We start from the raw sequence: 16,023 nt of genomic DNA, 5'->3' as shown, positions 1-16,023 counted from the left end.
GAGAAAGCCGTTAGCATAAATAACTCTGGAACAGAAGGCTTGCTAAATTATGAATTATAGAGCAGCAATAACTTGACACTGCTTATGAAATAAAGTAAGGGGGACCCTGGAAGTGGAGCTTTAAATAATTGGACAGCCTCTTCGGTGCAAGGCACCACTCAAAAAATTAAACACCAGGATGTCGATCTGAGCAACTGAATAATGCACACAGCCGTAAACCACCGCCCCCCAAGAAAACCACTCGTTCGAGTTACGCCTTTGTAATGGCCGCCCGATGTCGTCTGACAAAAAGGAAAAAGGGAAAAAAAAAAAAAAGGGCACTGGCGCATTTAATTTCTCTCAAGATGGGAATAAACCCTGAAAGAGGAATGGCATGGAACCAGCCCACGTTGACAATCTGTCAGGGCCAGATCTGCTTAGCGGCAGCAGCGCTGGGTAAGGAGGGACTCTCTCCGTGGCGGGTGGCGGGGGGAAGGAGGGAGGGAGGGGAAGGGTGGGGGTGGATTAAATTAAACTAAATCCAGATTACAGCTTCATTCCCAGGCTTCAAGCAGAACATGCCAAGATATTTATCAAAAATTCATTACCTCCCCACCGGCAGAACGAAGGATGTGTCGGCAGAGTCACAGCCTGCTTACTTGGGGGGAGGGAGAAATAACATCAGAGCTTAAACCCCGGTTATGAATCACCCAGACAGGTTCTCTGCCTACCTGGATATTTAGAGAAATAAGCTTTCCTGTATTTGCTCCCATTTTCATCATTCCAGAAGTGGGTGGGTTGACAGGGCATTGGTTTAGTGCATACCAGCTCACCGCTTTCTCCCCAGACCGGTTTTCCTGGTTTGAGGAGGACGGAAAAACAAGTTACCGTGGAAGTTTTTCGCCGGCATTATTTCCGCTGGTTTACTGCAAAACAGACATTAAAGGTCTCAGAGCAAACGTGGTGAGGGGAATCTGGAGAACAGTGAAAACTACGGGAATGAATCAGAGCGTCACAAGCACCCGCTGCGATTAATTCATGAAGCCCTAAAAAAAAACATTGCCTACACACTGCATTCCCAGGGGCGGTGGGGAGACCCAGGAGAGGGGTCTGTGGCCTTAGGCAAGCACACGAAAGCTAATTCTCAGGGTTTTTTCTCTGTGGAATGCAGCAAACTGGGGAGGAGGAGGTCAAGCCATCAAACACTCCCTTAATGAATGCTCGTCATAGTCCCTAAAACATACCCTGGGCAGTGATACCGTACACTAAGGCAGAGGACTACTGGGAAAGTCCAGGAAAATGGAGGTGGTAAAACACTTATAATAATGACGGCATTTATTACGCGCTTACTATGTGCAAAGCACCGGGGCAAAAGGTTGTGAGGTGGCGGGAGGGGAGCTGAGGGAGAGAAGCAGCATGGCCTAGTGGAAAGAGCACAGGACTGGGAGTCTGAGGACCTGGGTTCTAATCCCACCTCTGCCAATTGCTTGCTATGTGACCATGGGCAGTAATAATAATAATGTTGGCATTTGTTAAGCGCTTACTATGTGCAAAGCACTGTTGTAAGCGCTTGGGGGGATACAAAGTGATCAGGTTGCCCCACGTGGGGCTCACAGTCTTAATCCCCATTTTACAGATGAGGTAACTGAGGCTCAGAGAAGTTAAGTGACTTGCCCAAGGTCACACAGAAGACATGTGGCGGAGCCGGGATTCAAACCCATGACCTCTGACTCCAAAGCCCAGGCTCTTTCCACTGAGCCACGCTGCTTCTCCAAGTCACTTTACTTCTCTGTGCCTCAATTTCCTCAACTGTAAATGGAGATTAAATACCCTTACTCCCTCCTAGACTGCGAGCCCCACTTGGGACAGGGACTGTGTCCAACCTAATTAACTGGTACCTACCCCAGCGCTTGGAAAAGTGTTTGACACACGGTGAGGTCTTAAATACCATTTTTTTTTTAAAAAAGAAAAAAGGGAGGTCAGGATGATGATGATGATGGCATTTGTTAAGCGCTTACTATGTGCAAAGCACTGTTCTAAGCGCTGGGGGGATACAAGTTGATCAGGTTGTCCCACGTGGGGCTCACAGTCATCATCATCATCATCAATCGTATTTATTGAGTGCTTACTATGTGCAGAGCACTGTACTAAGCGCTTGGGAAGTACAAATTGGCAACATATAGAGACAGTCCCTACCCAACAGTGGGCTCACAGTCTAAAAGGGGGAGACAGAGAACAAAACCAAACATACTAACAAAATAAAATACATAGAATAGGTATGTACAAGTAAAATAAATAAATAGAGTAATAAATCTGTACAAACATATATACATATATACAGGTGCTGTGGGGAAGGGAAGGAGGTAAGGCGGGGGGGATGGAGAGGGGGACGAGGGGGAGAGGAAGGAAGGGGCTCAGTCTGGGAAGGCCTCCTGGAGGAGGTGAGCTCTCAGCAGGGCCTTGGAGGGAGGAAGAGAGCTAGCTTGGCGGATGGGCAGAGGGATCCCCGTTTTACAGATGAAGGAACTGAGGCACAGAGAAGTTAAGTGCCTTGCCCCAAGTCACACAGCTGGCGAGTGGCGGAGCCGGGATTCGAACCCATGACCTCTGACTCCAAAGCCCGGGCTCTTTCCACTGAGCCACGCTGTCAGGAGGTTCACAAGCCGGCACGGACCCACAGAAACTTCACAACCCAGAACGAATTTGGTGGCGAGTCTCACGGCCTGCAGGTCACACGCTTTCCCCTCGGGCCCAAGCGCTCTGACGAGAATCACCTTCCTCGTTCCAGGCCTCCACCGCCATGCCGAGGTTTCTGGCCTGGATCTCTCCTTTGTACACCGGGATCGCGACATTCTGACCCATAAAGCAGGAGATGATGTCGGTGCCACCTGTGGAGACAAGGAGGGGGAAAATTCAAAATCCTTTGGTGGGGTGATTGTTTTTTTCTGCAGTCATGCAAAAAAAAAAAAAATGGACCCTAAAAACCCAGAAGATGGTGTGAAACTGAGCAAGAACGATCCTTCCCATAAGGCAGCATAGCCTAGTGGCAAGAACACGGGCTTGGGAGTCAGAGGTCATGGGTTCTAATCCCGGCTCCGCCACTTGTCAGCTGTGTGACTTTGGGCAAGTCACTCCAATCGATCAATCAATCGTATTTACTGAGCGCTTACTGTGTGCAGAGCACGGTACTAAGCGCTTGGGAAGTACAAGATGGCAACATATAGAGACAGTCCCTACGCAACAGTGGGCTCACTCCACTTCTCTGTGCCTCAGTTACATCATCTGTAAAATGGGAATTAACACTGTGAGCCCCACGTGGGACAACCTGATTACCTTGTATCCCCCTCAGCGCTTAGAACAGTGCTTGGCACATAGTAAGCGCTTAATGAGCTTACTGTTGGGTAGGGACCATCTCTATGTGTTGCCAACTTGTACTTCCCAAGCGCTTAGTACAGTGCTCTGCACACAGGAAGCGCTCAATAAATATGATTGAATGAATGAACAAATACCATCATCATCATTATTATTATTATTATTATTATACAGAAAACCTTAGAAGCTCGGCTTGTGTAAACTGGAACATCAAAGCTGGAACCATGACCATGAGCATCTTTCCTGTTACTCTATTTAACTTGTACATATTTACTTGTACATCACCATGAGCATCTTTCCTGTTACTCTATTTTACTTGCACATATTTACTATTTTATTTATTTTGTTAATGATGAGCATATAGCCTTAATTCTATTTGTTCTGATGATTTTGACACCTCTCTACATGTTTTGTTCGGTTGTCTGTCTTCCCCTTCTAGACTGTGAGCCCGTTGTTGGGTAGGCACCATCTCTATATGTTGCCGACTTGTACTTCCCAAGCGCTTAGTACAGTGCTCTGCACACAGTAAGCGCGCAATAAATACGATTGAATGAATGAATGAACAGCATTTCTGTGAACCACTCAGCGCAGCCTTGTTGAAAGTCAGGGAGATGGGCAAGATGACCTTGCCCAGCCCCTTCCTGGTTGGGAACTCTGTGTTCTGAGGCTCTCAATAAGTACTACTGATTGATTGATTGATTGATTGACTGACTGGTGGAAGCCTGGGTCCGGGAACTCCCAAAAGCTAATAGCGGAGGAACATCCGCTTTGGTTTACATCCACTTAATAATGGGGAAAAATAGAGCCTCCATCATCATCATCAATCGTATTTATTGAGCGCTTACTATGTGCAGAGCACTGTACTAAGCGCTTGGGAAGTACAAATTGGCAACATACAGAGACAGTCCCTACCCATCAGTGGGCTCACAGTCTAAAAGGGGGAGACAGAGAACAAAACCAAACATACTAACAAAATAAAATAAATAGAATAGATATGTACAAATAAAATAAATAAATAAATAAATAGAGTAATAAATATGTACAAACATACATACATATATACATACATCCACCAACAGTTAAGACCACAGAGTACGGTGTGTCTCACACAAACACACACACACGGTTGAAAACAAACACTCACGGGCCTGGGAGCCAGAGGACCTGGGTTCTAAACCCGGCTCCATCACTCGCCTGCTGTGTGACCCGGGGCAAGTCGCTTCACCGTGCCTCAGTTTCCTCAACTGTAAAATGGGGATACAATACCTGTTCTCCCTCCTACTTATACTGTGAGCCTGACGTGGGACAGGAACTCCGTCCCACCTACTCAACCTGTATCTACCTCAGCGCTTAGAACAGTAAGTGCCTAACAAATACCATAAAGATCACTATGACTAGTAATTCAGGATCACGTCTGAAACAGTTTCTGCCTCTGGTGCTTCCCAGCACGGCAAGCTTGTTGTCACCTAAATGGAAATCGTCTCGGAGGAATCCCTTGTTTCAGCCTCTTGTGCAAAAGTCCAGGGATGGCAAGGGTTCAGGGCTTTGGCTCCCGGCCCAAACGAACCATCTTTCCAAACCAAGACCCCGGCTGTTTCCACGCAGCATGCCACACAGTGAGGTGGCACGCCCTGGTAACCATCGGGCCACAGTTTTAGACTGTGAGCCCACTGTTGGGTAGGGACTGTCTCTATATGTTGCCAATTTGTACTTCCCAAGCGCTTAGTACAGTGCTCTGCACGTAGTAAGCGCTCAATAAATACGATCGATGATGATCGGGCCCATCTTTCCGTACAGTCAAGCCATCCAACTGCTTGATTTACCCCCTTAGTGAACTGTTCCATTTGCCTGCATGCAGCCCTCCGTGATCTGGAGGGTCTGGTTTCCAGATCACCGCCTGCTCTATTCCAAAGTTGTAGTAATAATAATAATAATAATAATAATAATAATAATAATAATAATAATAGCCTTTGTTAAGCGCTTCTATGGGCCAGGCACTGTACTAAGTGCTAGGGTAGATACTCTAGACCATGAGCTCATTGTGGGCAGGAATGTGTGTGTTATATATACAGCACCTGTGTATATGTTTGTACATATTTATTACTCTATTTATTTTGCTTGTACATATCTATTCTATTTATTTTATTTTGTTAATATGTTGGGTTTTGTTCTCTGTCTCCCCCTTTTAGACTGTGAGCCCACTGTTGGGTAGGGACTGTCTCTATATGTTACCAACTTGTACTTCCCAAGTGCTTAGTCCAGTGCTCTGCACACAGTAAGCACTCAATAAATACGATTGACTGATTGATTGATTGGTCATGGGTTCAAATCCCGGCTCCGCCACTTGTCAGCTGTGTGACTTTAGGCAAGTCACTTAACTTCTCTGTGCCTCAGTTACCTCACCTGGAAAATGGGGATGAAGACTGTGAGCCCCCACCGTGGGACAACCTGATCACCGTGTAACCTCCACAGCGCTTTGAACAGTGCTTTGCACATAGTAAGCACTTCATAAATGCTATCATTATTATTGTACTCTCTCAAGTGCTTAGTACAGTGCTCTGCACACAGTAAGCACTCAATAAATATCATCATCATCAATCATATTTATTGAGCGCTTACTGTGTGCAGAGCACTGTACTAAGCGCTTGGGAAGTACCAGTTGGCAACATATAGAGACAGTCCCTACCCAACAGTGGGCTCACAGTCTACATATGACTGAATGAATAAAAAAAGGAATGAATGAATGCAAGCAAATCAGGTTGGACACAGTCCTTCTATCCCTCATGGGGCTCACAGTCTTAATCCCCATTTGACAGCTGAGGTAACTGAGGCCCAGAGAAGTAAAGTGATTTGCCCCAGGTAACCCAGCAGACAAGTGGCAGAGCTGGGATTATATTTATACATATTTATTATACATATTTATACATATTTATTACTCTATTTACTTATTTATTTATTTATTTTACTTGTACATTTCTATCCTACTTATTTTATTTTGTTGGTATGTTTGGTTCTGTTCTCTGTCTCCCCCTTTTAGACTGTGAGCCCACTGTTGGGTAGGGACTGTCTCTATGTGATGCCAATTTGTACTTCCCAAGCGCTTAGTACAGTGCTCTGCACATAGTAAGCGCTCAATAAATACGATCGATTGATTGATTGATTGATTGATTATAACCCAGATACTTCTGACTCCCAGGGCCGTGCTCTAACCATTGGGCAACGCTGCTTCTATTTAAGTACTTGAGGCAATTATGTGAGTAAATGTGGTAATAAAAGCAGAACAGAGCCGCAGCAGTAGCTTGGATTGCACAGCACTCGTGTCCCCGTCACCTTGAAACCTAGATCTCAGGCCAGGCCCCCAGCCCACACTGTTGAAGAAAGGAAGCGCAACAGGCGGCTTACAAAACTGGGCTTTTCCAGAACCTGGTCAGCTGCAAGAACGGAAGGAAATATCACATCATAAAAAGCAGCGAAGCAGCGTGGCTCAGTGGAAACAGCCCGGGCTCTGGAGTCAGAGGTCACGGGTTCAAATCCCCGCTCCGCCAGCTGTCAGCTGGGTGGCTCTGGGCAAGTCACTTCACTTCATCATCATCATCAATCGTATTTATTGAGCGCTTACTGTGTGCAGAGCACTGTACTAAGCGCTTGGGAAGTACAAATTGGCAACATAGAGAGACGGTCCCTGCCCAACAGTGGGCTCACAGTCTAAAAGGGGGAGACAGAGAACAAAACCAAACATATTAACAAAATAAAATAAAATAAATAGAATAGATATGTACTATAGATACTTAACTTCTCTGGGCCTCAGTGACCTCATCTGTAAAGTGGGGATTAAGACTGTGAGCCCCCCGTGGGACAACCTGATCATCTTGTAACCTCCCCTGTGCTTAGAACAGTGCTTAGCAAGCACTTAAATGCCATCATCATTATTATTTACGGCTTAATGGAAAGAGCACGGGCTTGGGAGTCGGAGGACATGGATTTGAATCCCAGCTCTGCCACTTGTCTGCTGTGTGACCTTGGGCAGGCCACTTAACTTCTCTGTGCCTGTTACCTCATCTGTAAAATGGGGACTGAGACTGTGAGCCCCACATGGAACAACCTGATTGCCTTGGATCTACTCCAGCACTTAGAACAGTGCTTGGCACACAGTAAGCGCTTAACAAATACCATAATTTCTTATTCTTATTCTTATTATTATTATTATAAATACCATAAATTCTTATTCTCAGCCCCCCTAGTCACCACCATGTCTGGGTGGGGTCCTCACCCTGGCTCGATCCTGAACGCACCAGTATGAGACAGAGCCTGCCCTGCTCAGGAATGGAAAGTCCTGCTTTGGTTCGAACCCAGAACTTCATCCTCTGCACCCTTCCCGCTCAGAGCAGCAAGAATCACCTGAGATGGATCCTAGGAGGACGCCGTTCTTGATGTGCCTGTAGACGTACTCGTAGCTTTGGGCTTTCAGCGGGGACCCCGTTGACAGGATCGTGTGCAAGGTCTGAAGATTATTGGTTTCCGCTACAGCGAAGAACAACAAATAGATTGGAATATAAAAGTGTAAATGATATTTAAATTGGATTTTTTTTTAAAAAAAAACATTTTACTCCATTTCCTTGGTTGCAATATGAATCCCAAAAGGCTAGGGAAGTGTATTTACCTGGTTTCAAGTTTCTCTCTTCCAACACAGCCAGCCATTTGGCACCCGTTCCAAGAATAGTGATCCTGGGAGTGAGGAAAGGCATAGGTGGGTAGGGAGGGGTGGGAAAAAAGGGAAAGTTTTTTAAGGAGTCTGACATTTCAAATATGGAATCTTCCCATAGCTGGTGGTCTATTTCCAAATGAATCCTCATCACTGCTGTTTAATTTTCCCTTTAGGTATTTCACGGAGCCTGGGCCAAGCTGATAGGCCTTCACGTCCACTCAAGTCTACAGCTTAAAGCTTCACGATCGCTTGTTTCACGGAACTTAATCTTCTACTCCCATTTTAACACAATCGTACCTAGCTTGAACTGCCTCGGGGATTATTTCATTTCCAAGGGGAAAACATAAAGTCAGAGCCCCTCAAATTCTCATCTCATGCTCCACCACGGGATGGGCCACTGATGTGATGGATGCCTCCTCTTAAGAAAAGCATGTAGTAACTTTTTAAGCATGTATGTGTGTGTGTGTGTATATATGTATATTTTATACATGTATATAAAATAAATACATATATCATACAGATACCATGCCCAAGCTCCTGTTTTTGCGAACGTTGGATGGAATTCTCCTTCATTCCCTAACATTTTATCTGGATGTGAGTTCTTTCAAAAATGACTTTTTTTTCCTAAAACCCTCAAATGACCTCAGCGTCCCAGTAGAAAAAAAAATCAAACCTCAGAAAGATAAATTTTGATGTATTTTCCTTTTAATGATGCTCTCCAGATTTTTTAAAATGCAGGTGTAAATGGGAAAATAAGCAGCAAAGCTTTCCTCCCAAGTCGACTAAATCTCCGAAACGCACAGGACAATGCTGATATCTGCCCAGAGACTACACAGCATGAAGACAAACGATGTGCTTTTTTTCCATTAAAAATGTTACTCCTGGATTGGAAAGGAAACACAGCTGCCCTGCCTGGTGGGCCCATGTCACAAATTCTAATCGTCAGGGAGAGCAAATAACTGACAAGACTTACATTTGAGGAATCAGATTTATAATCTTTATAAAAACACAAAGCCACACTCTCTTGGTCCCAGTTGCTGTTTATAACAATTTCTGACAATGCGATCGGCTGTGGGCCAATTCAGTGTGAGATTAGCCAAATTAGGGACCAAGCTGTTTTCGTGAGCAAACCGCACCGTTGTTGTGTTTCCTAAAAACTACTTTGTTACTGCAATGCTGTTTTCTGTGCAGGCTTCTAGCGACACATCTTAGGGAAAAACAGGCACTCAAACTACTCACATTAGACAACTGGATCTGGGGAGCAGAGCCAAATTCGAAAACAGAACCACAGGCATTGAAGCCACGATGCCAGGAAGCAAGTGCCTAATACAGAATTCTTTCTGTCCAAAGCAGGCACTAAATCAATACTGTCAATGAGTATTGATTTAGACTGTGAGCCCACTGTTGGGTAGGGACTGTCTCTATATGTTGCCAACTTGTACTTCCCAAGTGCTTAGTACAGTGCTCTGCACACAGTAAGCGCTCAATAAATACAATTGATGATGAATGAGGAAGCTTAGTGGTATCATCCATGCCTTGTTCAAAACTACCAGGGACTTAATCCCACTGCCCTCTACCTGCACTGTTTTCCTGTTGGAAATAAATGACATTTACTGACAATCAGTAAATGACTGGAGAAACGGCATAAACTAGTGGAAAAAGCATGCTTCTGGGAGTCAGAGGACCTGGGTTTTAATTCCAGCTCCTTTACTTGCCTGTTGTGCGTCCTTGGACAAGTCATTTAACTTCTCAAGGCCCCAGTTTCCTCATCTTAAAATGTAGATTACTTATCTGTTCTCCCTCCTACTTAGGCTGCGAGCCCCACGTGGGACAGGGACTTGTCTGATTTGATTATCTCATCTCTTAGTACAGTGCTCTGCACACAGTAAGCGCTCAATAAATACGATTGATTGATTGATTGATTCTCCAGAACTTAGTACAGTGCTTAGCATATTGCAAGAGCTTAATAAATACCACAACCATTTTGTTTTATAATATGTTGACCTGATTATTTTTTAATCTACCCCATGTGGAACATAGTGTTTGGCACAGGGCAAGTGTTTTCAGTTTGTTTTTGCTTTTTATGGTTTTTGTTAAGCACTTAGTAGGAGTCAGGCACTGAACTAAGCACCGGGGTAGATACAAGATAAGGTTGGACACAGTCCATGTCCTACACTGGGCTCATGGTCTTAATCCCCATTTTACAGATGAGGTAGCTGAGGCACAAAATAGTTAAGTGACTTGCCTAAGGTACACAGCAGAGGGGGAGCTGGCATTAGAACGCAGGTCCTTCTGAATCCCAGGCCCATGCTCTATCCACTAGGTCGTGTTCCTTCTCAGATGTTTAAAAAATATCATCAAAGCACACTGGCCTGATCCTGCCAAGTCGGTTGATTATTATTCCCTTGGTAGAAATGAGGCACATGAAAAATACATAAATTCTTTCAGGCCTCAAGGGGACCACTTAACAGGTTTTATCCCAGTGTACCACTAATTACCAGGTACATTTCTGGAACAATCTCTCACTAGTTCCAAGGATGCTTAACTAACAGCGGGATACCAGCTTATTCACCCCACCAGGCCTGGTTCAATGCCAACTGCAGAATTCCTGTACCACCACCCATTTTGTAAATAAGCATTTTGTAGACGAGCTGACAAGAGGGAGGAGCACAATCAAAACAAACTGCCAGAATTGGGACTCAGAATTCTCTGGACTCACTACGGACTAGAGACCCCAGGCCTTTGCAGTCCCCAGAAACCAAAAATAAACTAGTTTGGGGGACTTTCCCATTGGTATTTTCTTCTAAATGTTATGAATTCCTTCAAAATAATACCCTGGTTACCCTCAGTTTTAAAAAAATAAAACAAAACTTGAAAGGCCATTTACAATGCTTCGCGAAACTTTAGGCTTAAATACATTCCCATTATTAAATATCTGGGGTGTTGCAACAATTTCAGGAGCTTTGTTAACTTGCCGCTTCAGCCTGTAAGTTCTGAGAAGCCATTAATCTAACCAGGAAACAAGGGGATTTTTAAATTACTGTATTTAACTCATTTTCAATTTTCTTCTCAGGAGGAAAAGAGCTAAAATGGAAAATACATGCACACATACACTTCCTCCCATTCATTACCGTGGCCTCAGCCGCTCTTGTCTATTTTAACTAGGCTTCTGTAAGCAGTCTCTCACCCTAAACAGCGTCATATGGTAGAAATGTAAACAATTTCCCTAGAATTGCACAGACTACTTCTGATATTAAATCAGGATGGGCGATACAGACCCCTCACCAAGTTCACTTTGCTGATTTTTGTACTTGACCTTTTCTCCTCACACCCTGACTTACATTTTCTTGCAAAGCATAATAATTTGTACCTCTGGAAAAGAGCTTCTAAGCTTGCATCAGTGGTGAAGATCTCTTTGCAGCCCCGAGGAGTTTAGTAACCATTCTGTGGAAACAACCTCATTTGGGGGAACAAAAAAAAAAAAATCTATTCTACCAGCCTGAGCCAAATGTCACAAATTAAATACTACCCAAAACAGGCAGAGTTATATTTAAATTATTAATGGGTAAGAGTTTAGAAAAATTAAGCTTCCCACTACGAATGGAACAAAACCAAACCAAGTAATTGCAATGCTCCAAAATGTGGTTTTCTTCCAACCTCAAGAAGATGTGCATTTTCCAGGCTATATATGTAAATTTTAACACTATCATTAGCCTTAAGAGGCACTGCAAAAGCACAGGGATCAGATTTATTAAACATAATAATCAACTCTTAAGGAGCTGTGATTAATTCCTCTAGGAAAGAGGATCCTCATGAAAAGGATCTCTTGACATTTTCTCATCCCAGTAATGGGGAACGGAAGAGAAAGATGGACACGTGAAATAGGAAAGCAGTGTGGCCTAATGGATTGAGCACGGTCCTGGGAGTCAGAAGGACCTGGGTTCTAATGGCAGCGCTGCCACTTGCCAGCTGTGCGACCTTGGGCAAGTCACTTCACTTCTCTGTTCTTCAGTTACCTCATCTGTAAAATGGGAGTTACGACACGCACCGTTTCCAACCTGACTATCCTGTTATCTACCCATTTGCTAAGTACAGTGTCTGGCCCAAAGTAAGCTCTTAAATACCATTTACCAAAAAAAAGAAAAAAGAAAAAGAAACCCACCGAAAAAAACTATTGCATTTTTTTCTCTTTCCTTTCTCCCCGTTAGACTAATTCCAAGGGCAATGCCCATGTCTTCTCCTTCCTGTGTAACTCATCCTAGTTAATCAATCATTCAATCAGAGAAGCAGCGTGGCTCAGTGGAAAGAGCACGGGCTTTGGAGCGAGGTCATGGGTTCGAATCCCGGCTCCGCTGTCTGCTGTGTGACCTTGGGCAAGTCACTTAACTTCTCTGAGCCTCAGTGCCCTCATCTGTAAAATGGGGATTAAGACTGTGAGCCCCACATGGGACAACCTGATCACCTTGTATCCCCCCAGCACTTAGAACAGTGCTTTGCACATAGTAAGCGCTTAACAAATGCCATCATCATCATCATCATCATTCAATCAGTGGGACTGAGTGAGAGCCTGTTGCGTGCTAGGAACCGGGAAGAGTACACTCTAAGGAGAAGATTCTCCCCTGCCTTCAAGGAGTTTACAATCTAGTCCAGTGCCCTGCTGCCGAGTGGGCACTCGGGAAATTAATCTGCATTGCCTGGCATCCACCAGGAGGACCTCAACCCAACGTCATCATCATCATCATCAATCGTATTTACTGAGCGCTTACTATGTGCAGAGCACTTACTAAGCGCTTGGGAAGTACAAATTGGCAACATCTAGAGACAGTCCCTACCCAACAGTGGGCTCACAGTCTAAAAGGGGGAGACAGAGAACAAAACCAAACATACTAACAAAATAAAAGAAATAGAATAGATATGTACAAATAAAATAAATAGAGTAATAAATATGTACAAACATATATACAGGTGCTGTGGGGAAGGGAAGGAGGTAAGATGGGGGGATGGAGAGGGGGACGAGGGGGAGAGGAAGGAAGGGGCTCAGTCTGGGAAGGCCTCCTGGAGGAGGTGAGCTCTCAGCAGGGCCTTTCTTTCTTTCTGCTTCCTACCGCCGTGAGAAGTGGGCTTACTGGCAAAACCACTGTGCCCGTCACCCTGAAGCTCCAAAGGGGCTCTTTGCTATGGAGCGAACCTGCGAGAGGAGAACAAGAAGCTTCTCTCAGGAGCGACCAGGCGTCCTTTTAACGTCATTATCTAATTGACCTTACCCTATACGGTCGACCAAGTCCCAGAGTACGTTAGCGGAGGGGACGAGGGGCGACCCATCGTACAGTACCACCGAAGCTCCAGTGGCAAGTGACGACACTAACCAGTTCCACATCATCCAGCCAATCTGCAAAAGACAAAGCATCCGCGTGAAGAAGGCTCTGGCAGGCTCTCTCCATTCACCACTACCCCATCTGTGCTGCTTATTTCATCAGGGAGCACAAACCCCAGATAATAATAATAATAATAACGGCATTTATTAAGCGCTTACTATGTGCCAAGCACTGTTCTAAGCGCTGGGGAGGTTACAAGGTGATCAGGATGTCCCACGTGGGGCTCACAGTCTTCATCCCCATTTTGCAGATGAGGTAACTGAGGCACAGAGAAGTGAAGTGACTTGCCCAAAGTCACCCAGCTGACAATTGGCAAAGTCAGGATTAGAACCCATGACCTCTGACTCCCAAGCCACTGAGCCACGCTGCTTCTCACAATAATGATGGCATTTATTAAGCGCTTACTATGTGCCAAACACTGTTCTAAGCGCGGGGGAGGTTACAGGGTGATCAGGTTGTCCCATGGTGGGGCTCACAGTCTTCATCCCCATTTTGCAGATGAGGTAACTGAGGCACAGAGAAGTTAAGTGACTTGCCCAAAGTCACCCAGCTGACAACTGGCAGAGCCGGGATTTGAACCCATGACCTCTGACTCCAAAGCCCATGATCTTTCCACTGAGCCACGCTGCAGATAATAACAATAATAACGATGGTATTTGTTGAGTGCTTACTATGTGCAAAGCACTGTTCTAAGCACTGGGGAGGTCCAAGGTGATCAGGTTGTCCCACCGGGGGCTCACAGTCTTCATCCCCATTTTACAGATGAGGAAACTGAGGCCCAGAGAAGTTAGGTGACTTGCCCAAAGTCACACAGCTGACAAGTGGCAGAGCCGGGATTTGAACCCATGACCTCTGACTCCAAAGCCCAGGCTCTTTCCACTGAGCCACGCTGCAGATGTTCTCCACTTCACCAAGGAAGATCCAATTAGGTGGCAGACGGCAGAAGAGATGCAGATCAAGGATCCCAAACCTGAAAGGCAGGACTTGGGTCCTAAATCCTGGCTCTGCCTCTGGCCCGCTTTGTGATCTTGGGCAAGTCACTTAACTCCTCAGTTTCCTCATCTCTGATTGGGGGAGAACATGTACTGAATCCCCATTTTAATTAATTGGATTTATGGAGTGTTTACCGGGTGAACAGCAGTATTCTAAGCACTTGGGAGAGTATTAATTTATTCAATTGTATTTATTGACCGCTTACTGTGTGCAGAGCACTGAAGTGCTTGGGAGAGTACAATACGCGAATAAACAGACACATTCCCTGCCCACAACGAGCTCACAGGCAGGACTTGGGTCCTAAATCCTGGCTCTGCTTCTTGCCTGCTTTGTGATCTTGGGCAAGTCACTTAACTCCTCAGTTTCCTCATCTCTGATTGGGGGAGAATATGTACTGAATCCCCATTTTAATTAATTGGATTTATTGAGTGTTTACCGGGTGAACAGCAGTATTCTAAGCACTTGGGAAAGTATTAATTAATTTATTCAATTGTATTTATTGACCGCTTACTGTGTGCAGAGCACTGAAGTGCTTGGGAGAGTAGAATACGCGAATAAACAGACACATTCCCTGCCCACAACGAGCTCACAGGCAGGACTTGGGTCCTAAATCCTGGCTCTGCTTCTTGCCTGCTTTGTGATCTTGGGCAAGTCACTTAACTCCTCAGTTTCCTCATCTCTGATTGGGGGAGAATATGTACTGAATCCCCATTTTAATTAATTGGATTTATTGAGTGTTTACCGGGTGAACAGCAGTATTCTAAGCACTTGGGAAAGTATTAATTAATTTATTCAATTGTATTTATTGACCGCTTACTGTGTGCAGAGCACTGAAGTGCTTGGGAGAGTAGAATACGCGAATAAACAGACATATTCCCTGCCCACAACGAGCTCACAGGCAGGACTTGGGTCCTAAATCCTGGCTCTGCTTCTTGCCTGCTTTGTGATCTTGGGCAAGTCACTTAACTCCTCAGTTTCCTCATCTCTGATTGGGGGAGAATATGTACTGAATCCCCATTTTAATTAATTGGATTTATTGAGTGTTTACCGGGTGAACAGCAGTATTCTAAGCACTTGGGAAAGTATTAATTAATTTATTCAATTGTATTTATTGAGCGCTTACTGTGTGCAGAGCACTGAAGTGCTTGGGAGAGTAGAATACGTGAATAAACAGACATATTCCCTGCCCACAGCGAGCTCACATGCAGGACTTGGGTCCTAAATTCTGGCTCTTCTTCTTGCCTGCTTTGTGATCTTGGGCAAGTCACTTAACTCCTCAGTTTCCTCATCTTTGATTGGGGGAGAATATGTACTGAATCCCCATTTTAATTAATTGGATTTATTGAGTGTTTACCATGTGAACAGCAGTATTCTAAGCACTTGGGAGAGAATTAATTTATTCAACTGTATTTATTGAGCGCTTACTGTGTGCAGAGCACTGAAGTGCTTGGGAGAGTACAATACGAGAATAAACAGACATATTCCCTGCCCACAGTGAGCTCACAGTCTACAGTACAATACAAAAGAGTTGGTAGACATGTTCCCTGCCCACAATGAGCTTGAGTCTGGCCTGATTATCTTGTATTTACCCCAGCACTT

The 16,023-nt window shown here is 44.8% G+C and overlaps 1 protein-coding gene across 1 annotated transcript in view; it reads right to left on the bottom strand.

Moving 5' to 3' along the window:
- Window positions 1-16,023, bottom strand: part of AACS (acetoacetyl-CoA synthetase) — a 117,763-nt gene that overhangs the window by 25,594 nt on the left and 76,146 nt on the right. The window contains exons 10-14 of the mRNA XM_038763352.1: window positions 13,321-13,445; window positions 8,012-8,076; window positions 7,750-7,872; window positions 2,754-2,867; window positions 711-836 (exon numbers count right to left, since the gene is read on the bottom strand). Coding sequence (XP_038619280.1) covers window positions 711-836; window positions 2,754-2,867; window positions 7,750-7,872; window positions 8,012-8,076; window positions 13,321-13,445 — 553 coding nt within the window. The remainder of the gene's footprint in view (window positions 1-710; window positions 837-2,753; window positions 2,868-7,749; window positions 7,873-8,011; window positions 8,077-13,320; window positions 13,446-16,023) is intronic.

Source organism: Tachyglossus aculeatus, chromosome 21 (assembly GCF_015852505.1).
Source record: "Tachyglossus aculeatus isolate mTacAcu1 chromosome 21, mTacAcu1.pri, whole genome shotgun sequence".
NCBI lineage: Eukaryota > Metazoa > Chordata > Mammalia > Monotremata > Tachyglossidae > Tachyglossus > Tachyglossus aculeatus.
Note: the sequence above shows the minus strand (reverse complement) of the source record. Positions and strands in the feature narration are given on the sequence as shown.